Source organism: Pristis pectinata, chromosome 10 (assembly GCF_009764475.1).
Source record: "Pristis pectinata isolate sPriPec2 chromosome 10, sPriPec2.1.pri, whole genome shotgun sequence".
Lineage (NCBI taxonomy): Eukaryota > Metazoa > Chordata > Chondrichthyes > Rhinopristiformes > Pristidae > Pristis > Pristis pectinata.
Genome location: NC_067414.1, coordinates 7,765,916 through 7,790,343, shown reverse-complemented (window position 1 = coordinate 7,790,343; position 24,428 = coordinate 7,765,916). Strand labels below are relative to the sequence as shown.

Below are 24,428 nucleotides of genomic sequence, written 5' to 3'. Positions count from 1 at the left end.
CTGTGATGCTGCTGCAAGTAAGATTTTCATTGCACCTGTGCATACATGTACTCGTGCATATGACAATAAACTCGACTTTGACTTTACTGAGATTCAGTGAAAAACTAGTTTGCGTGCCATCCAGACAGATCATTCCATACATAAGTACATTGAGGTAGTACAAGGGAAAAACAATAACAGAATGCAGAATAAAGTTATACAGTTATAGAGGAAGTGCATTGCAGGCAGACAATAAGTTGAAAGGCCATGACGAGGTAGATTGCGAGGTCAAGAGTCCATCGCATCGTACAAGAGGTACGTTCAATAGCGGGATGGGATCTGTCCTTGAGCCTGGTGGGATGTTGGTGAAACAAAATGCAGAATATGGTGTTACAGTTACTGAGAAAGTGAAGTGCAGGCAGACAATAAGGTGCAAGGGCCACGACGTGGTAGACTGGGAGATCAAGCGTTCATCTTTATTGTACAAGAGGTCTGTTCAAGGATCTGATAACCTCTGGATGCTCCGGCTTCCTCCCACATCCCAAAGATGTGTGGGTAGGATAACCAGCTTCGCGTAAGCTCATGGCAACAAAGGGTCAAAGGTCAGTCAATGGATATGTGTGTGAGAGAGTATACAGGAAATAAAATATTTTTTTATTAGTCACACGCACATCGAAACACACATTGAAATGGAGTGATGGGATTGTTCTGCTGGGATCCAGTATGTACCTGATGGACAGAATGGCCCTCTTCTGTCAGTCAGGCAGGAAGGAGGAGCAGTGTACGGTTCAGGTCTGGGATCTTTCATCAGAAGTGGGGGAGGAGAAAATACAAGCATCCGCAGTATTTTTCTGATTTTGACTGCCTTCTGCCTTGCTGTGACCACAAGAGCAGCAGAACACAAAAGAACAGTGGTAGCTGTTCACGCAAAACAAAATATCTTTCTCCGGCAAACAGTATAAGTTCTGCAGAAAAGTCAACTATTTTCATGCCCGAGGCATCAAAACTCATCAGATCATGTCGACAATGCTGAAACCCATGCAGAGATTAAAAGCAGCTCTGGTAATCCTGGATATGAATTTGTTATTCATCACACTCATCAGAGCATGCAGCCATAGGCAGGAACAAACATTAACTACTCACGAATCAATGTACTGGTTGATGGAGGTTCATCAGTCAATGTGGTGAGTGTTGACACTGATCTGACTTTCAATTCAACATCAGCTCTTTGTGTTGCAATGATCAATGTCTACATGCAACCCCAGTGGTCACAAAGGTGCTGAGTGATGTATCGGGTATCAGAGTGTGAATGCAGTACATTAATTGATAACACTGAGAAAAATCAAAGTTGTAATGAAACAAGATGTGGCTCCATCAGCTCAGCCACAAAAATGGGAACCTGTGCAATATTGCACAAAGACTACAAGACCTTCACAAGCTTCGTGATGAATTGACTATTGAAGCAACCTCAGATCTTGTGCTATGAGGGAGCCACAGCCCACAGTCAATAACAGAGCACATTAAAGACATTAGTCACAAAGACCATCCAGGAGTCATGAAAAACTATTACAGAGACTGCATAATTACTGGAAATACTGGCCCGTCAACAAAAACCTGTCAAACCTGCAAGTGTCAAGGATACCCAATGGGCTAAGGTTTAATATCAGTGTTGGTTGTTCAGATCTATGGGGTAGGTTCAAACGAGATGCACAGGGCAAGTGTTTTTTACACAGAGAGTGGTGGGTGCCTGGAATGTGCTGCCAGGGGTAATGGTGGAGGCAGGTACAACAGAGGTGTTTAAGAGATTCTAAGATAGGCACATGAATGTGCAGAGAATGAAGGGATATAGACCTTGAGTAGGCAGAAAGAATTAGTTTATTTAGACATTTAGTTACTAGTTTAGTTTGTTTGGTACAACAATGTGGGCCGAAGGTCCTGTTCCTATCCTGCACTGTTCTGTGTTCTATGTTCCATGTACATGCTGGTGATCATTTGCTTGTGATTGTTGATGACCAGATGAGAATCCCCGTTGCAGAAATTGTCAGCTCAATATACGCAAGATCTGCCATCTCAAAGCTTGGTCATGCTCCTGGGCAGTTTGGTGTTCCACCAACAGCAAGGATGTATAGAGACTGCCATTCAACAGGAAGTTTGCGACCTACCTCATAAAATCACACCTCGCTGGCCATGAGGAGATTCATGCAAATCTATGTAGATTTATGCAAATTTATGCCAAGAAGTTGAACTCATGTCGAAGAGAAAGCCTGAATTCAAGATACTTGTCACTTCTTACAGAAGTACACAGCAACCCCGCATCTCAATGTCAGCTGGTCATTGACTTCAGGAAATAGGAGCAATGTACATGCACCGGTCTACATCAATGGTGCTGAGGTCGAGAAGGTTAAGAGCTTCAAGTTTCTAGGAGTGAACATCACCAACAGCCTGTCCTGGTCCAACCATCATGGCCAAGAAAGCTCACCAGTGCCTCTACTTCCTCAGGAGGCTAAAGAAATATGGCGTGTCCCCTTTGACACTCACCAATTTTTATCGATGCACCATAGAAAGCATCTTATCTGGATGCATCATGGCTTGGTATGACAACTGCTCTGCCCGGGACCACAAGAAACTGCAGTGAGTTGTGGACACAGTTCAGCACATCACAGAAACCAGCCTCCCCTCCTTGGACTCTGTCTATACCTCTCGCTGCCTTGGTGAAACAGCCAGCATAATCAAAGACCCCACCCACCCGGGTCATTCTCTCTTCTCCCCTCTCCCATCAGGTAGAAGATACATAAGCCTGAAAGCACATACCACCAGGCTCAAGGACAGCTTTATCGTATGGTGATAAGACTATTGAGTGGTTCCCTTAAATGATGAGATGGACTCTTGACCTCACAATCTACCTTGTTATGACCTTGCACCTTATTGTCTAACTGCAATGCACTTCCCTGTAGCTGTGACACTTTACTCTGTACTCTGTTATTATTTTACCCTGTACTACCTCAATGCACTGTGTAATGAATTGACCTGTATGATCAGTATGCAAGACAATTTTTTCACTGTACCACGGTACGAGTGACAATAATAAACCAATACCAATACTCAAGCCCCACTGTGGCGGTACAACCCCTGCTGCATGTCTTCCAGACGGAAGCCATGAGACAGGTGATCAATATGTACATGAGCATAATGAAGCCAAGAAGATCACCATGAAAGTAAATGCAATTATCTGACATTCAAATCCGTGTATACACGGCCTGATGAATAAAGTTCTTGTGAAGTGCAATAATAACATATGCAAGCAACTCCGTACGCATATCAACACCTACAGCACAGGGTAGCAGCCATTTGGAGTAACTGCCATGAAAGGTTCCATCATCATTTCATCGCAAGGTTTGTGAAGCTTCACATACGATACATCATTCTTTGAATTATCCATCGCACAATCATTTCTGAAAGACTTAGTATCGGAGTATAAAGACTAAGAAAATCAGAATGCTTCTTTTAGTTAACATGGGATTGGAGATCGTCCTCTCATGTTATTGTTATGTGATGTTACATTTCCTTTCAAGAACACTTGTGTAGATATTTTACGATTGTGTATTGTCCTGAATATACCCTGAGTCTGTAGATACCACACCCAGTTAATCGCGGATGTGTGGGTCAAACTGTTGCCATTTACAAACATTGGGAAGACAATAGCATGCTGCATCAGCAACAATGAGCAATGCAGTTACTGCAAGTCCAGCTTTTCTGAAGCTGTGCCAGTGATGTCTGACCATCTCTGCACTGTTGACCAATAACTATATGGAAGGATCTCATTTACTTGTGATCTCCCAACTGCCATGAGTGACAATGCCTGAGGTGTTGCTTGTTTACAGTGCTGGTGATCCGAAGTGGATTCACCTACAGAGTCATAGAGCAATACAGCACGGATACAGGCCCTTCAGCTCAATCAGTCCCTGCTGACCACGGTGCCCACCCAGCTAGTCCCAGTTTCCCATGTTCAGCCCATATCCCTCCAAGCCCCGCCCCTCCATGTACCTATCCAAGTGCTTCTTAAATGATACTGTTGTACCTGCCTCACCCACTTCCTCTGGCAGCTCGTTCCATATACTCACCACCCTCTGCGTGAAAAACTTGCCCCTCAGGTCCATTTTAAATCTTTCCCCTCTCACTCCAAACCTATGCCCCCAAGTTTTGGACTCCCCTACCCTGGAGAAGAGACTGTTACCATCTAGAAGGAGAGAAGATTGATAGTGCGGTAGTACAAAGGGACTTGGGGGTACTTATACAAGATACCTTAAAAGTTAACCACCAGGTTGGATCGGTGGTTAAGAAAGCGAATGCTATGTTGGCATTCATCTCGAGAGGTATAGTGTATAAAAGTAAGGAAGTGTTGATGAGGCTCTACGGGGCGCTAGTGAGGCCTCATTTGGAATACTGTGTGCAGTTTTGGGCCCCGCATCTTAGGAAGGATGTGCTGACGTTGGAGAGGGTTCAGAGGAGATTTACGAGAATGATTCCAGGAATGAAAGGGCTTAAGTATGATGAGCGTTTGTCGGCTCTTGGACTGTACTCGCTGGAGTACAGAAGGATGAGAGGGGACCTCGTAGCGACATTTAAAATGTTGACAGGTAAGGATAGAGTAGATGTGGCTAGGCTGTTTCCCTTGGTGGGCGTGTCCAGGACCAGAGGGCACAATCTTAGAATTAGAGGGTACAGTTTCAAGACAGAGATGAGGAGAAGTTTCTTTACCCAGAGGGTGGTGAAATTGTGGAACTCCTTGCCACGCACAGCAGTGGAGGCCAGATCAGTGGGGGTGTTCAAGGAGGAGATAGACAGATATCTAAATAGTCAGGGTATCAAGGGATATGGGGATAAGGCTGGCAAATGGGATTAGAATAGTTTTTTTTTTTCTCTCTCTTTTTTTCCCACCCCATTTCTTTTTCCCTTTTCCTTGGAGCAGACTCGATGGGCCGAATGGCCTGCTTCTGCTCCCTTATCTTGTGATCTTGTGATCTTGTGACCTTATCTCTGCCTCTCATAATTTTAAACATTTCTACAAGGTCGCCCCTCATTCTCCTACGTTCCAAGGAATAAATACCTAGCCTGGCCAACCTCTCCCTGTATCTCAAGCCCTCTAGTCTTTCCTATAACAGGGTGACCGAAACTGTACACAGTACTCCAAGTGCGACCTCACAAACGACTTGTACAACTGCAACGTAATGTCCCAACTCCTATACTCAATGCCCAGACCAGCACCATGTCTGTAATCCTCAGGCAATCCTGCTAAGATAAAAAAGATGTTAAGAGTTTGGGGCGGCAAAGTAACACAGCTGGTGGAGCCGCTGCCTCACAGGTTCAATCCTGAGCCCCGCTGCTGTCTGTGTGGAGTTTGCACGTTCTCCCAATGACCGCGTGGGTTGACTCCAGGTGCTCCAATTTCTACCCATGTTTCAAAGGCTTATGGGTTTGTAGATTAATTGGCTGCTGTGTATTGCTCCTGGTTTATTGGTGAGTGGTAGAATCTGGAGGGAGAATGTGAGAAGAATAAAATGGGATTATCACAGCACTGATGAGTGCTTAATGGAAATGTGGCAGGAATAAATTGGAATAAGCATAGGATTAGTGAGTGCTTGATGGTTGGCATGGAGTTAAGATAAGATTTCTTTATCAGTCACATGTACATCAAAACACACAGTGAAATGCATCTTTTGTGCAGAGTGTTCTGGGGGCAGCCCACAAGTGTCGCCACACTTCCAGTGCCAACATAGCACGCCCACAACTTCCTAACAAGTACATCTTTGGAATGTGGGAGGAAACTGGAGCACCCAGAGGAAACCCACGCAGTCACGGGGAGAACGTACAAACTCCTTACAGACAGCGGCGGGGATTGTACCCGGGTTGCTGGCGCTGTAATAGCGTTACGCTAACCGCTACACTACCGTGGCTGGGTTGTGGCATTGATAGGAACGGTGTCCCTGGCCGTGTCCTTAGGTCCTGTGTAGATCAGCCGGCAGAGGTATTTGCAGACATTTTTAACCTCTCCCTGCTTCAGTCTGAAGTTCTCACCTGCCATCATCCCAGGACCTAAGAAAAACAAGGTAACGTGCCTTAACGTCAACCACCTGGTGGCTCTGACATTCACTATCGTGAAGTGTTTCGAGAGGCTGGTCATGGCACACATTAACTCCAGCCTCCCAGACAACCTCGACCCACTGCAACTCGCCTACTGTCGAAACAGGTCTATGGCAGATGCCATCTCCCTGGCCCTACACTCATTTCTGGAGCATCTGGACAGTAAAGACTATTGTTTATTGGCTACAGCTCTATCTTAAATACTATAATTCCAAACAAGCTTGTCACCAAACTCCAAGACCTGGGACTCTTTGCAACTGGATCTTTGACTTCCTGACCAAAAGACTGCTATTAGTGAGATAGGCAGCAAGACCTCCAGTATGATTATCCTCAGCACTGGTGCCCCACAGGGCTGTATCCTCAGCCCTCTACTCCCTATACACTCATGACTGCATGGCCAGATTCTGCTCTAACTCCATCTACAAGTTTGCAGATGATACCACTGTAGGGGGCCATATCTCAAATAATGATGAGTCAGAGTACAGGGAGGAGATAAAGAGCTTAGTGACATGGTGTCATGACAACAACCTTTCCCTCAATGTCAGCAAATCAAAAGAGCTGATCATTGACTTCAAGAAGGGGGTGTTGTACATGCTCCTGTCTACATTGACAGTGCTGAGGTCGAGAGGGTTGTAAGCTTCAAGTTCCTAGGAGTGAACATCACAAATAGCTTGTCCTGGTCAAACCATGTAGATGCCATAGTCAAGAAAGCTCACCAGCGCCTCTACTTCCTCAAGAGGCTAAAATTTGGCATGTCCCCTTTGACACTCACCAACTTTTATCGATGCACCATAGAATGTATCCTATCCAGATGTATCACGGCTTGGTATGGCAACTGCTCTGCCCGAGACCGCAAGAAACTGCAGAGAGTTGTGGACACAGCCCAGCGCATCACAGAAACCAGCCTCCCCTCCATGGACTCTTATACTTCTCGCCGCTTTGGTAAAACAGCCGGCATAATCAAAGGTCCCACTCAACCCGGACATTCTCTCTTCTCCCCCCTCCCATCGGGCAGAAGATACAAAAGCCTGAAGGCACATACCACCAGGCTCAAGGACAGCTTCTGTCCTACTGTTATAAGATTATTGACCGGTTCCCTAGTATGATAAGATAGGGTCTTGACCTTGCACCTTATTGTCTGCCTACACTGCACACTCCTTGTAGCTCCACACCTTTATTCTGCATTCTGTATTGTTTTACCTCGTATACCTCAGTGCACTGTGTAATGAATTGATCTGTATGAACGGTTTGCATGACAAGTTTTTCACTGTACCTCGGTACAAGTGACAATAATAAACCAATTGCAATTTCCATGCCGTATGACTCAGTGGCTCTGTGTTCATACGTAATACTCTTCATTCATCTAAACAACAGATATCATGGGCTGCCTGCACTGTAGTCACTTGTGGGTATTATTTAAGACATAAGCTTTGAACTACACAAGTGTGTACCAAGTCACAAGTACACAGGCTACCATGTACACAAACTACCATCAACATTCTAAGACCTCACTAGTTAAATCATCCTGAATCAATTCCTCAGCCATGGTTAATATGTGGCTCTGGGAAAGTCAACTTGCTGCACTCAGTTCTGTTTTAGATTCATCAGTTATTGAGAATTGCACAGACATTCAAGCAGTAATTACACAACATGGGTCTTTTATGGCAGCAAGGTAGTTTTAGCTGCTGATTTGTTATGGGAGCAACCTTGTTACTATTGTGGCCCAATTAATTCATAGCAACAAAGTATTTGGTGAAACTATTTATTCTCCTCTTGCAATACAACATAGAATACGTAGCATATGCACTGTGGTAACAAACAGATCATGCAGTCCAAATGATTAACGCTGGTGCTCCTCTCCACTCAAACCTTTCTCACATTTTTTTAATCCATCAACATAACAAAGAGTCACAGAGTTAAACAGTACGGAAACAGGCCCTTCGGTCCAACTCATCCATGCCGACCAAGGTGTCTATCTGAGCTGGTCCCATCTGCTTGCGTTTGGCCCATATCCCTCTAAAGCTTTTCCATCCAGGTACCTGTCTCTTAAAACTTGTAGTTGTACCCACTTCCACAGCTTCCTCTGGCAGCTTGTTCTACATACCCACCACTCTCTGTGAAAAAGTTTCCCCTCAGGTCCCTTTTAAATCTCTCCCCCCGCACCACTGCCCCTTAGCCCCCTCCCCCTCCCCGCCTACCTATGCCCTCCAGTTTTAGACTTCCCTACCCTGGGAGAAAAGACTGTTACATTTACTCTATCTATTCCCCTCACAACTGTGTATACTTCTATAAGTCACCCCTCAGTCTCCTACGCTCCAGGTAAAAAAGTCCCAGCCTATCTAGTCCCTTAACCTATTGTTGGTGCAAAAATAACCCAGAACAAACTGCACAAACTGGGGTATTTCCTCTGCTTGTGCAATAATTTTTATACAGAACATTGAACATTACAGCGCAGTACAGGCCCTTCGGCCCACAATGTTGTGCCGACATTTTATCCTGCTCTAAGGTCTATCTAACCCCTCCCTCCCACATAGTCCCCTATTTTTCTATCATTCATGTGTCTATTTAAGAGTCTCTTAAATGTCCCTAATGTACAGTATGCGTCTCCACAACCTCTGCCGGCAGTGCGTTCCATGCACCCACCACTCTCTGTGTAAAAAACTTGCCCCTGACATCCCCCTTATACCTTCCTCCAATCACCTTAAAATTGTGCCCCCTCATGTTAGCCATTTTCACCCTGGGAAAAAGTCTCTGACTGTCCATTCAATCTATGCTCCTTATCATCTCTATCAAGTCACCTCTCATTCTCCTTCTCTCCAACGAGAAAAGTCCCAGCTCGCTCAACCTATCCTCATATGACATGCTCTCCAATCCAGGCAGCATCCTGGTAAATCTCCTCTACACCCTCTCTAAAGCTTCCACATCCTTCCTATAATGATGCGAACAAAACTGAACACAATTCTCCAAGTATGGTCCAACCAGAGTTCTATAGAGCTGCAACATTACTTCACGGCTCTTGAACTTAATACGCCAACTAATGAAGGCTAACACACCACACTCCTTTTTAACAACCCTATCGATTTGCACGGCAACCATGAGGGATCTATGGAAGTTGACCCCAAGATCCCTCTGTTCCTCCACACTGCTAAGAGTTCTGCCATTAACCTTCAAATTCGATCTTCAAATTCTTCAATTGCATCGAGAAACGGACACCATTTTCCCTTCTATCAGTGTTACCTGCCCAGCTGGACTACGCTGGTCCCCACTGGATTTCCCTGTCCACTCCATACATATTCCATCAGCGCCATCCGTCTCCAGGGTTGTTGCTTGATAATCTCCAATCCCTATTCAATGGTTGGCCTCAGGTTAAAATCACAAAAATTTAGAGCATCTGATTAAGGACAATTGTCATTCAGCTTCTAACGCTGGCATATGGCAAACATTGTTCACTTAAGTGTATGAAGGATGCTGTCAAACTAAATCCAATAACAGGTCCAAAAATACAGGCCCAAAGGATCAGAGTGAATGAAAAGCAAGGAGGACATTTCACCAAGTTATTGGCATTCATTCTGGTATGTACAGCATACTGAAGCTCTGTTCTAGACTGATAATATTCTGTTTACTAATGAATTATTGCAACACCAAATTTTGCATTGGTTGCATTAACAGCAACTTTCAAATAGAGTCCGTGCCAACTTGTCACAAAACCGTACAGTCAAAGAATGATAGAGCTCAGGAACAGACCCTTCGGCCCACTACATCCATGCTGACCAACATTACCTGTGTATACTAATCCCATTTATAAGCACTTGGTCTGCAGCCTATTATGCCTTAGCAATTCAAGCGCTTGTCTAGATACTTTTTAAACGTTGTGAGACTATCTACCTCTGTCACCTACTCTGCTGGTGTATTCCAGATTCCAACCTTTCTCTGGGTGAAAAATTCCTTCTCCGATCCCCTCTGAACCTCGTCGCCCTAATCTTAAACCTTTGCCCTCTAGTTTTAGACACATTCTTTAGAAATCCTCCAAAATGCATTTCTTGGCAAGCAGCACCGTTTCCGGATCCTTCCAATTCACCTCCGGTCCTTGTTCCTTTTCCCATACCCCTGATCCCAGCCCCTCATCACCCATTTTCATCACACACCACCCCCCCCCTCCCCATTCCCCATCTGGTTCCATTCACCAACTACCCACACACTTCACCCACCCAATCTCCTCCCCCCATTTGCTTCCTTCTGACCTTCACCTCTCCCTTAATTACTACTGCCCTTAATTCCTGTTACTTAACAGATTCCAGTACCGGGAGCCTTTGTGTCCTCACTTACCACCCTCCCATCCATTCACCTGACTCTATCTGCCCATCGATCCTTAACCCTTCCTTGGTTCCCCCAGTCACCTACTGGCCCCTGTCTCACTGCTCCCGCTCCGCTCTTTACACCAGCTATCTCCCCTCTCCACACCCAGTCCTGATGCATGGTCTCAAGCTGAAGCATCGACAGTTCCTTTTCTCCAGCTGATCGATCCGCTGAGTTCCTCCAGCAGTTTGTTGGCACTGGAGCATGGCCACTCGTTGCGAGCTGCTCTCTGCAGATCTATTCATTACTTCTACTATAATCGCTCTACTCTTTTAAATCTAAATTCTGCATTCTATTATTGCTTTTCACTTGTTCTACCTCACAGTACTTATGTTTTAAAGTGATCTATAGGGATGGCTTGCAATATTAAGTTGTTCCACTGTATCTCAGTACATGCGACAATAATAAACCAATACTGTTTCTGGCAACTGTCTCTGGTGTCTCCATTGAAAGAGACGATAAGGAGCATTAGTCCAAAGCGCCCATTGCTATCTACAAAGCAACTGATAGCTGTTAATGCTTCACTCCAATTCCTGGCAAAGAGGAGACCTTGGACGACAACACTGACAGGAAGGATGTTGGAAATGGTACAAACAGACTGAGTGAATTGTTGGATCAGCCGACCCTTTATTCTAAGAATCCTGGATGACACCACGTTTTTACCACTGTTACGTGGAACATAGATAGAACAGTGCAGCACAGGAACAGGCTCTTCAGCCCACAATGTCTGCACTGAACGCAATGCTGAATTAAACTAAATCCCTTCTGCCTGTATACCGTCCATATCCCTCAAATTCATGTGTCTATCTAATAGCCTCTTAAACACCTCTATCACATCTGCTTCCACCACCACTCCTGGCAGCATGTTCCAGACACCCACCGCTCTCTGTGTTAAAAATTGGTCCCGCACATCCCCTTCAAACTTTCTCTCACTTACCCTAAATGCGAGTCCTCTAGTGTTTGACCTTTCTACCCTGGGTATTCTATTCTGACTGTCTACCCTTTTGTGCCTCTCACGATCTTAGAAACCTCTATCAGATCTCCCCTCAGCCTCCAACACTCCAGAGAAAACAGCCCAAGTTTGTCCTACCTCTCCTTATAGCACATGCCCTCTAATCCAGGCAGCATCCTGGTAAACCTCTTCTGCACCCTTTCTAAAGCCTCCACATCATTCCTGTAATGGGGTGACCAGAACTGTACACTATACCCCAAGTGTGGTTTAACTGAAGTTTTATCTAGCTGCAACATGAATATCTAACTGCAACTTATTGGTATTGGTATTGGTTTATTATTGTCACTTGTACCGAGGTGCAGTGAAAAGCTTGTCTTACAAACCGATCGTACAGATCAATTCATTACACAGTGCAGCTACATTGAGTGAGTACAGAGTGCATTGATGTAGTGCAATAAGCGTACAGAGTAAAGTGTTACAGCTACAGAGAAAGTGCAGTGCAATAAGGTGCAAGGTCACAACAAGGTAGATCGTGAGGTCAGAGTCCATCTCATCGTATAAGGGAACCGTTCAATAGTCTTATCACCGTGGGGTAGAAGCCGTCCTTGGGATTGGTATAGATGGGTGGTTGATGGAGAGCATGTACATGATGGGTCGAAAGGCCGGTTCTGTGCTGTGTGACTCTTTACCTCAACTGTGGGCTCCTTGGCGGAAGTGTTAAGTCTACTCAGACTCAACAAAATGGAAGGCTACTCAGGAAGGTATAACTGGAGGTTGCAGTTATATTGGCAACACGTTCTAGATTGGGGTTATATTACTTCATTATGAGAAGAAACATTTTCAAAAAGTGAAATTCCACCAAAGCTACACTGTGATCGAAATCCGTCTCTCTTTAAAATTCTTCGACAGAGCGGTGAGTGTCTCAGCGCTGTCATTTTGACCCTTTGTTTTGATCATCTTTGAACAACTGCAAGGAAATACTTAAAAGTTGACAGGCAATTACTCGAAAATCACATTCAAGTCTGAACATTATAAGCTCCAATAATGAGCAGTAAACATTGGTTGAGATAATGCTTGCTGCATTACCCTCTGGTCTATAATCTATCCATTATACCTCAGCTCAGACTTCTAATTATCTGCATACTATCGTACATCACTCAACAAAATTGCCTTTTTGTTACACAGTCTAGGCTGTGTGTTATTTACAAAGCTTGCTACATTTCACCTACAAATGGATGGCTGGCTGACAGCAAAACTGTATGGAATCGGGAGGGGAAGTTACAGAAATAATTGCTTAATGTGAATATTTTCTCTTTGCCTATATGGAGTGATGTTTCTATCTCCCCTTATTGCCTCTGCACTCAAAGTACCTCATCACTTTATCTAAGTCTGATCACGCATCGTGGGGGATTGATAGTAGGGAATCACAAAAGCAAACTTCCGCTAAATTTTCATGCTATTACGTCAAAAAGCAGCAAAGTACAGGCAGTCCCTGAGCAATGATTCCATTCCTGGGAATCCTCCATCAACCGAGTTTTCTGTAAGGCAGAAACGTCTGTTTTCTATAGCCGCCCTTATTGTATCGGTTTGCATACACTTGCTATAAATCTTTCATTTCATATTCACCCTAACACTACCCATAATTAAACTGCTGGAACATATGCTGCATCCAATTTTATTATTAACATTTTATTATTATTATTTTTACTCTATTGAAAAATTCTTTAAAAATTTATGGGAAAATTTGCATGAAGTTGCAGTCAGGTCTTCTGCAAGGTGAGGAGTCCGTGTAGTTCGTTTTATATCGTTGGTGTAAAAAGCAGAAACACATTAAATTTAGCACACTGCCTAGTTTGTTTTAAAATGCTGATCCCAGAAAATCATTCCGAATGCTAATCAACACCGTATTTTCTATGCAACTCCATGAGAATGTATCAGATTGTTATGAAATAATTAGATGCACCTGAAGAACCTTAAAAGAGAGTAGATTTGCATTAATGTCTCATTCCATTTTCATAGATTTTCTCTTTCACTGTTAACTCAGATGCTATATTTCGTTTTAATTACCAGGTGCTCTGGCGCACCCAAGGGTTGGAAGACAAGCCAGTGGGTCTGTGAAAAGCAACTGAGTGGCAGCTGGGAATGTGGGAGTGTTTTAATAGATTCACAGAGCCACAGAGCACAGAAACAGGCCCTTCAGCCCAACATGTCCATACCAACCAAGATGCCCATCTACGTTAATTCTGTTTGCCTGCGTTTGGCCCATATCCCTCTGAACTTTTCCTATCCATGTACCTGTCCAAGTACCTTTTAAGTGTTATAAATGTACCCACCTCTACCACTTCCTCTGGCAGCTCGTTCCACATACCCACTGCCCTCTGTATGAAAAACCTGCCCCTGAGGTCCCCTCTTATTCTTTCCCCTCTCACCTTAAACCCCTGCCCTCTAGTTTGAGACTCCCCGACCCTGGAAAAAAAGACAGAGGCCATTCCTCTCATCCATGCCTATTGTCATGTGCACAAGTACGGTGAGGCACAGGTACAATGAAAAACTTGCAGCAGCATCACAGGCACAAAGACTCAGACAACGCACAGAAGATAAATTTTCCATAAATTATGCATAAATTACACACGACAATGAAGGAAAAGACAGCGCAAAGCAAGACTTTGTTTCAAATGACCCTCAGCCTGCTTTGCTCCAGGGAAAAAAGCCCCAGCCTATCCAGCCTCTCATAACTCAAGCCCTTTCCAATTTTCAGACCTCTCTGTTCCAGTGGACATCAGGAATGCACCAGAGTGTATGGATTTTATAATTTTATTTACAGCATGGTAACAGGCCCTTCCGGCCCAACGAGTCCGCGCCGCCCGTTTTAAACCCCAAATTAACCTACCCGTATGTCTATAGAATGTGGGAGGAAACCGGAGCACCCGGCGGAAACCCACGCAGACACAAGAGGACGTACAAACTCCTTACAGACAGCGACGGGAATCGAACCCCGATCGCTGGCACTGTAATAGCGTCGCGCTAACCGCTACGCTACCGTGCCGTACCATACTGTGTAGTGTGTGGACACTGCAGTGGAGATCGGGAATGCACCAGAGGTCAGACACACACTCATCTGCTCTGAGAAATCAGGTACACATCATATCTGACCCCTAAACATTATACCAGCCATACCCTGGACAACCAGCATGGGGAGAGCATCCTTCACTTAAAAGCAGGGACCTTTTGGAGGTATATTAAAGACAAGTTTAAGTTAGATTTCTTTTGTATTTATCTTTATTTCGATATATGTTATTTTTTAATTAATCAACAGCAGCTTCATTTTTAGAGCTTTGTTTGAGCTTTTTAATGTTGTATAATATCTTAAGATGATTTCAACCTTTTATTCAGCTGTTCCGAAATATCTCTCATCATTTGCAACGGGGAAAGGCCTTTGACAGGGCAGGCAGACGTCACGAGATATGGGTCAGGATCAGTATGTTCTGACCACCGTTTCAGTCTTTTGTTTCTAAGAGTAGACTAATTGAGTAGTAGTTGGCTGGAATGGATTTGTCTTGCTTTCTGTGGAAAGAACGTACTTGGGCAAGAAGATACAAGAGCTTGAAAGAGCCCACCACCAGCTTCAATCCCACTGTCATAAGACTCTTGAACGGACTCTTGTATCACAAAGATGGTCATAATCTCTCAGTCCATCTCGTTGTGGCCCTTGCACCTTATTGTCTACCTCCACTGGACTTTCTCCGTAACTGTGACACTATATTCTGCATTCTGTTCATGCTTTTCCTTTTGTACTGCCTGAATATCCTTGAGTTTGGAACGATCTGTCTGAATGGCATGCAAAACAAAGCCTTTCACTGTATCTTGGACAATAATAAATCAATTACCAATTACCAATGTTCCACATGGTTGGGTAACTGACAATGTAGTCACTGCACTGGAGAAGCTTGGCTCGAGGCACAGCTCATTCTGGACTGCAATACTACAGTCAGGATGCAGTCTAGCCCCACAGCCTTTGCCATATGCAGTGCTTCCAGCTGCTCTACAGTATCACATGGAGTGAATTGAATTGGTTGAAGGCCGGCTTCTGTGTGGAGAGACCTCAGGAGGAGGAGAGGATGGATTATCCTCTTGGTACTTCTGGCTGCACATGGTTGTGAGGTCCCTAGTCTGAAGATAAGATCCTGTTCCCCGAGCTTGTGGTGGACTTTTGTTGGAACAACAGAAGAGGGCAAAAGCAGAGATGTCAGAGTGGGAGTGGGGCGCAGTGTTAAAGTGAGAGGTAACGAGAAGCTCAGGGTCACCCCGGTGAACTGAACCCAGTCTGTGTTTGGTTTGCCCTGTGTTTGACCAGTTTGCAGTGCACCAAGTTAGACAGAAGCAATTGAATGACTGCTTTATCTGTAAGGGGCATTTAGGTGCCTGGATAGTGGGAAGGGAGGAGAAACTAAAACCATGCCCTCTTACACTGTTCAAACAAAAGCCCAACCTAAACTCGAGGAACATCTCACCTTCTAACTTAGCACGTCACAACCCTTAATGTACAATTCAACAATTTCAGATAGCCTGCCATCCCCGTTTGTGTCAGAACTGGTCGTCCTGATGAGAGGTCATTGCCCTAAAATGGAATCGCCTTCTCTCTACACAGAGGCTGCCTGGCCCCTGTATACTTTCAGGATCTCTGAATTAATTTCAGATTTCCAGCATCTGCGGAGTTTTATTCTTCCAGTTTGTATCTCACAGTTCCAGCATGGTCTTGTTTTCCTCTTTTAACTTTCCCCCCTCTCTCCTTCTCTGTTGTCATTTACCTCCTGTTATTTATACCTCCTCCAAGCAGATTATCAGTGATTAAATCAACTTCACTGCCCTCTCTCAGCCAGTACCACACCGCCTGTGTCATTCAGTATCATAGGCACCCTCGTCAACCTCTCCACCGCTCCCCCTTCTGACAACTTAAGACGTCTTTACTTTTCAGGTTTTGATAGTTCTGATGAAAAGTGATTGACCTGAGACATTAATGCTGCTTCTGTCCCTAAAGAAGTATTTCTGCCAGTTAATATTTTACTTCAAATGATATTTCATCTTTTTCCACAGAACGAGTCCTTGAATTCAAAAAGCATTCACCTTCCTTCAAAGAGACATTCCCAAACCTCATCTCTTTCAATCTGTCTTGGATATCCTTCCCCTGCACTGGATTCTGTGCTCATTTGTACAAAGATCAGGATTCCCATTTATAGTGTAGGCTCAATATCTACTCATGTGGTCTGAAATTTTTTGATGCAGGTTGCTTGGGAGTTTTACTAGCGGAAGGTAAGTACTAATAATAGAACATAGAACATTACAGCACAGTACAGGCCCTTCAGCCCACAATGTTATGCCGACATTTTATCCTGCTCTAAGATCTATCTAACCCTTCCCTTCCACATAGCCCTCCATTTCTCTGTCATTCATGTGTCTATCTAAGAGTTTCTGAAATGTCCCGAATGTATCTGCCCCCACAACCTCTGCAGGCAGTGCGTTCCATGCACCCACCACTCTCTGTGTAAAAAACTTACCCCTGACATCCCCCTTATATCTTCCTCCAATCACCTTAAAATTATGTCCCCTCGTGTTAGCCATTGTCACACTGGGAAAAAGTCTCTGACTGTCCACTCGATCTATGCCTCTTATCATCTTGTGCACCTCTATCAAGTCACCTCTCATTCTCCTTCTCTCCAAAGAGAAAAGCCCTCGCTCACTCAACCTATCCTCATAAGACATGCTCTCCAATCCAGGCAGCATCCTGGTAAGGGATGCAATGCATCGAGCTCATCCATGGACAGAGGACATACAAGCCACAGTGCTGGGTATGAGCACTCCTAGCACCCCCAGTGGATGGTGGGAGCAACGTGTACCATCTGCAAAATGCCCTGCGTCAATCACTGGGGGGTTATCGACCTACCCTTCCAAATCTGGAACGTCTAACACCGAAAGGACAAGGAAGCCATCTGTAGCTCCTCTGCCAAGTCAGACTTGGAAATCTCTTGTCATTCTTCCATTGTTGTTGGGTCCAAATCCTGGAACCTTGCTCAACAGTTCTGTGGCAGCACCTCCACCAGGACTACAGCAGTAAAAGAGTGCCTCAGCACCACTTTCTGAAGGACAGGCAATAAATGCTGGCCTTGGCAGACAGATCTGCTTCATCAAAAAGAATAATAGTTAATCAGAGTGAAAGGGAACAAGCAACCAGTAATGGGTGCATTCAATCTGCAGCTTTATCAAATGCTGCAGTGAACTGCCCTTCCCTCTAAATGTACAGAGAGCATCAGCATTCTTGACAACAGAAGCCTTTAATACCCATTCCCAGACACCCTTGAAAACGTGCTAGAACCTAGAACCAGTGTGAGATGAAGATGCTTCCCTTGGGGATAAGCAAAGCATACTTTTACATTTATAAGTTGCTGCTCCAAAAAGATTACGAATCACACTTGTGTGACCTTGCCTGTCATTGGTTGCTACATTACATATGCTGTCTTAAAGTGGTATTTTTATAATTCGTAGAATGTAGTTTGATGTGGAAGACGGCAAGAACTTAGAACAGTGATATTATACACTATTTAGTTTATTAACATTCAGTGACATGTGCGGCTAACATCTTTCTGTAAAAAAACACTGGTGTGGTAATGGTTAATGTGGTAAAAAGCTTGGCTAAAGCTGACTGCAATAGTGATGTCATGTGAGAGAAAGCACTTGTCACGCTATAGGAAGTCTTAATCATATCTATAAAAGAAGGAGATTTTGCCATTGATGGAGAGAACTTTGAGCTGGAGTTGAAAGTGGTGCCTAGGACTGTAAGCAGAGAAGATATGCCTACATTTGCTGTTGCAAGGGTTTTGGAACAGCAGAAGGGATGCAAGAGCATTGCTTTCCTTTGAGAACAATATTTTCCTGGATTGTTTGAGCAGACTTTGCCTTCAAACTGTAGTAGTGGTGACAAATGCTATTGATAACTCTTATATTTGCTGTTGCCAGCAACAGCAGAAGGGATGTGAGAACTATGTTCACCTAAATAGTGTAAACCATTTCTTCCCGTTACTAATCATATAACAAAATTTTCTCGAACGTATTGATTGGATCAGAATCATATTGTAATAAACAACATATTTGCAACCACATATTAGGAGACCCATTTCAAATCTAGTTGTACAATGTTCAATACATGTGGTTTCAAAGCAGGTGTGCAACACTCAATGTATGTGCTTTTGATTCAGGTTATACAATGCCCAATATAAATTCTCTTTCAAAGCAAGTTCTATGTCGTTCAATATATTATCTTTCAGTGCAAACTCTGCAATGCCCAATAGATGTGCTTCTGTATGAATCCTGTTCCTTGCCAAGACACTGCAATAGGAGCTGAACCACTCTAAATGACCAGGCACAACCTGCATAGGACTTTCAAGTTTCTGAAGAAAACTAGATCTTACTGCTCTGATTACTCTCTGTTCTAAATGGTGTGTGTCACTTTGCATTATAAGCTCTAAAGCACCACTCTTTCTGGATGATTAAACCCTTGTTATCAGGGAAAATTAGAAAATTGAGCAGTATGTCTGTGAACATTTGAGGAATTTCAATGTACTTTTAGGACATACTTCATGCAACATGTTAAAATCCTCATGGAGAGAAATGAAATGATTTTATTTTGTAACTCTTTTTCCCAATCACTGATGTCTTAACAAAGCACTTTTGAAAATCAGAACACTTGTGATGCAGGGAGCAAGGCAGGGACTGAAGCTCCCAGAGACAGCCATTTGATAATGACAAGCATAGAACATAGAACACTACAGCACAGTGCAGACCCTTCAGCCCATGTGCCAACATTTTATCCTGCTCTAAGATCTATCCAACCCTTCCCTCCCACATAGCCCCCTATTTTTCTATCATTCATGTGTCTCTCTCTAAGAGTCTCTTAAATGTCCCTAATGTACCTGCCCCCACAACCTCTGCGGGCAGTGCGTTCCACACACCCGCCACTCTCTGTGTAAAACACTTACCCCTGACATCCCCCTTATACCTTCCTCCAATCACCTTAAAGTTATGTCCCCTCATGTTAGCCAGTTACTCTGCTTACTCTTAACCTTGATTCAAGGACAGACACTGGGTAAGACTGCTGGAATGATTCACCTCCTCGTTTCCAAAATAATCATGCACGCATTTGTGTCTTCATTAAAGAGGTTCAACACCTCAGGAGGAAAGAATCCCCAACAGAGCAGCACTCCCATTTTACTGCACCAGCCTAGATTTTGTTGTTCATCCTGAACACCAGGTGGAAGTCCAGAACACGAGGGTGCTTTATTTGAGTCCAATTCAAGTGAGGAAGGGTTCATGGTTTGCTTAGCATCCAACACTATGGCCTCTTTGACAATGTTGCATTAAAATCCAGAGGGCTTGCATTTAAGATGAGAGTGGGTAGGTTCAGAACAGACGTGAGGGGTGAGTATTTTACACACAGAGTGGTGGATGCCTGGAATGCGATGCCTGATAGGGTGGTGGAGGCAAATTCATTGTGGGCTTTTAAGAGGGGCTTGGATGGCCACATGAATGAGAGGAAAATAGAGGGATATGGGCATTCTGTAGGTAGGAGGGAATAGCTATGTCGGCACAACATTGTGGGCCGAAGGGCCTGTTCTGTGCCGTACTGTTCTATGTTCTATGTCAAATGGACTCATTTTTCTAATTTATGTTTTTCTTGTGAATGCTGCTTATATCTGATGCTGTGTGCCTGTGATGCTGCCGCGAGTAAGTTTTTCATTGCACCTGTGCACACATGGACTTGTGCATCTGACAATGACCTTGACTTTGACTTAGTACTACCCCTGTATCGGCATGCCTTTTCATTGAAAGGATATCTCACTGCTTTTCTTCCAATATCCACACCATTATCAGCCTTGCATCAGGATGAATCTCACTCATGCTCTTACGACCCCTTTTCTCTGGCCTCCAACCTGAAAAATTGGGATTTCTTTGATTAAGATTACAGAGAGTGCAGATAGGTTGAGCAAAGTTGTCAGCCACCCTGATTGCCATAGGGGCATTGAACTCAAGGGAGGGAGGGGTTATTCTTTTAGACACTTCGTGTTTTTTAACCTCCACCATTCAACCTCCCAGTCAGCCCCTTTGACCAGATGGCAAGCTCAGACATTCATGAGGTCATTCGCACTCACTCATGCTCTTACGACCCCCTCTCTCCCTTTCCTCCCTTTCCACTTAGAGTGGCAATCACTTCTGCACAACGCAACTCCCCCTCCATGGATGCTGCCTGACCCACTAAGTTCCTCCAGCATCGAGTGCATGTTGCTCCGGATCCCAGCCTCCGCAGTCTCTCATGTGACCCCCCCCCCACCTCTGCGAATGTCCAAGTGGCGCACTCCAAGTCTCGCAAGGAAGGAGACTACCAGACTTAAGGACAGCTTCTACCCCACTGTGATAAGACTATTGAACGATTCCCTTATACAATGAGATGGACTCTGACCTCACGATCTACCTTGTTGTGACCTTGCACCTTATTGTCTACCTGCAATGCACTTCCCTGTAGCTGTGACACTTTGCTCTATACTCTGTTATTGTTTTTACCTGTACTACCTCAATGCACTCTGTACTAACTCAATGTAACTGCACTTTGTAATGAATTGACCTGTAAGATCGTTATGCAAGGCAAGTTTTCCACTGTACCTCGGTACAAGTGACAACAATAAACCAATACCAATAAACCAATACCAATAAGCATTGCACAGTCTGTGGACCCACTGCGGAATAAAGTGCTTTGATAAACAAAACGCAGGCTGCCTTTAACTCGGGCTGATTCGCAGTCCCGGGAACGTGGAGCGGGCGGAAGGGACGGGAGCAGGTGGGAAGGGAGGACAGGCAGAGGTGGAGAGACAGATGGACCCCCCCCCCCCCCAGTGTTACTCACCCAGTATATTCCCAACCAGAGCAAGGATGAAAACCGCAATGTAAGCGGCGATCAGCACCCACTCGTACTCCTTGGGATACAAGTACTCCTGCCACAGGTAAGTGATGAATTCCTGGTCGTAGTCAACAGCGGGACCCAGGGCTGCGCTGATATTGGTGTCATTGGTCAGCAGTAGATCTGTTCCCCTCTCCATCTCCTCTCGCTCGCTGACCGCCCAGGTTTGTCCAACCCCCACCCCAGCAGTTGCAGGAGAAAGGTGTTCAGGGTGGGGTGGGGTTGAGATGACCCCAGTGGACTGATCTCAGCCAGTCCTCCCAAGCCAAACTTTGGTGTCCTGACGCGCCGTGGAAGCAGGGAGAGATGTTGGGCTGGGTCTCCCCTCCCCACAGACTCCCCACTGACCGTCTCCAACGCTGCCACAGCCGGCGAAAGCTCTTCAGCCGCGCCGGCTCCACAGAAAACTCAGGCTTCCCAAACTTGCCCTTCAGAATTTAAAAGATGCATCAGGGAGGGGGGATTAAAACAAAATACCCTCAATCAATCCGTTGAAAGCAGATCTGGTCTTCGCGCAACATGTTTGAGAAGACAGGCTGCTGCCCGGGATGGTGTCTGTGGACGTGCGGCAGGTTCTGGCAACGCATGAGGCGAGAGAAGCATCCAGTCTCCGGGGTACCCGAGTGTCTGGGGCTCAGGTACGTGGTGGGGGCGTGAACGGCTTGCGGAGTCACAAGTGGTAGGGCTGTACCTGGGCGACACGCACTCCTGCTTGGAGATTCAGGGGGCATTGCACACCTCCTCAAAAACAGGGCTTGGGGGTTAAGGCATACGTACCTGCACATGCATCAAGGAGCAAAAACTTGCATAAAAGCCCAGCTGCATGCACTCTTGCATATATACCCCGGGGATGCACTCTTGCAGAAATAAGATATCTTTATTAGTCACATGTACATCGAAACAGACAGTGAAATGCATCTTTTGCGTAGAGTGTTCTGGGGGCAGCCCGCAAGTGTAGCCACACTTCCGGCGCCAACACAGCATGCCCACAACTTCCTAACCCGTACATCTTTGGAATGTGGGAGGAAACCGGAGCACCCGGAGGAAACCCACGCAGTCACAGTGAGAATGTACAAACTCCTCACAGACACTGGCCAGAATTGAACCCAGGTCACTGGCGCTGTAATAGCATTATGCTAACCACTGCACTACCGTGCCTGTCCCAGGGGATGCACTCTTGCATATATACACAGGGGCATGCACTCTTGCAAATATACCTGAGCACATGTACTCCACCATATATACCATACCCAGCAGACATGCATGCTTGCCTATGGACTGAGTGTGCATGCAGTTATGTATACCCAAGAGCCTGTAGTCTTGCACATATAATCAGTATGCACATTTCCACATATATGCAGGAGCTCTTGCATAAACACCCAGTGGGCATAACATATCTTGCATATACCCAGGGAGCATGCAATCTTGCACATAAACCTGAGGGCATGCATTCTTGTGCATACACCTTAAGGGCATGCACTTTTACATATATGCACAGGGGCATGCACTCTTACATAGATAATTAGAGGGCTTGCACTCCTGTACATATCATCAGATTCCACAAACTCTTGCATATATACCGGTGGGAATAAAATATCTTGCATATACCTGGGGCGTGTGCAATGCTGTATTTATTCCCTCAGGCATGCGCTCCTGCATATATACCCGGGGTCATGCAATGTTGCACAAATATCTCGAGGGCATTTACTCTGGTATTTTTACCTAGGGGCATGCAACTTTGCACGTATGCCCAGAGTATGTGTGCTCTCTTACACACACACACATGCATGCACACACGCACGCGCACACACACACACACAGAGGAATTATGTACTCTTGGACATATACCCAGGGTGTTGTGCACAATCCTGCATACAACTAGAGTGTTGTGCACCCTTACATAAACCCATGTGGCACTATATTATTGCATATTTCCTAAGGGGTTATGGATTCTTGCAGATACATTTGAAGAAAGTGCATATGCACACTTATCCATGCACAAACATCTGGGGAGTTTGCTCCTTTACACATACATTCAGGGGTATTCATGTTTGCACATAGACCCAGGGGATATACATAGCTTACATATTCATCCTGGGAGGATTGAACACTTACAGATATCCCTCTGGGGTATGTCCTCTTTGGAAATTTGGAAATTGGTTTACTATTGTCACTTGCACCGAGGTACAGTGAAAAACTTGTCTTGCATACCGTTCATACATCTGGGGAGGATTGAACACTTACACATATCCCTCTGGGACATGTCCTCTTTGGAAATTTGGAAATTGGTTTATTATTGTCACTTGTACCGAGGTAAAGTGAAAAATATCTTGCATACCGTTCATACAGATCAATTCATTACGACAGTGCATTGAGGTAGTACAAGGTAAAACAATACAGAATGCAGAGCAAAGTGTCACAGCTACAGAGAAAGTGCAGTGCACGTAGACAGTAAGGTGCAAGGTCATAACGAGGTAGATTGTGAGGTCAAGAGTCCATCTTATCGTACTAGGGAACCATTCAGGAGTCATAACAGTGGGATAGAAGCTGTCCTTGAGCCTGGTGGTACATGCTTTCAGGCTTTTTGTATCTTGCAACTGGAGGTGAGTGCATTGTACCCAAAACTAGCAACCAAGTACACTGGAACTAGAACTGGGGGCTTTTAGTTCCACACAATTTAATCAAACGACTTGTCATCTTCACCAAATATCAAAAGGGTGAGTGTGTTTACAGATCTGTCAAAGGTGGCGTCCAACATTGCAGGAGCTCGGACTTAGGTTCCGGAGATCAGGGAGCTGTAATTTCAATAACTAGTTCATTCTGGAATTTAGAGAGATGTCATTAGTAACCATGAAACTACTGGATAGGTTGAGCGAGCTAGGGCTTTCTCTTTGGAGAGAAGGAGGGTGAGAGGTGACTTGATAGGGGTGTACAAGATGATAAGAGGCATAGATCGAGTGGACAGTCAGAGACTTTTTCCCAGAGTGACAATGGCTA

The 24,428-nt window shown here is 44.8% G+C and overlaps 1 protein-coding gene across 1 annotated transcript in view; it reads right to left on the bottom strand.

The window, feature by feature from the left end:
* The window catches only part of hcrtr2 (hypocretin (orexin) receptor 2), a 73,785-nt gene extending 52,215 nt beyond the window's left edge, over positions 1 to 21,570 (bottom strand). Inside the window, exon 1 of the mRNA XM_052024844.1 lies at positions 21,378 to 21,570. Within this exon, the coding sequence (XP_051880804.1) occupies positions 21,378 to 21,570 (193 nt within the window). The remainder of the gene's footprint in view (positions 1 to 21,377) is intronic.
* Between the last annotated feature and the right edge of the window lie 2,858 nt (positions 21,571 to 24,428).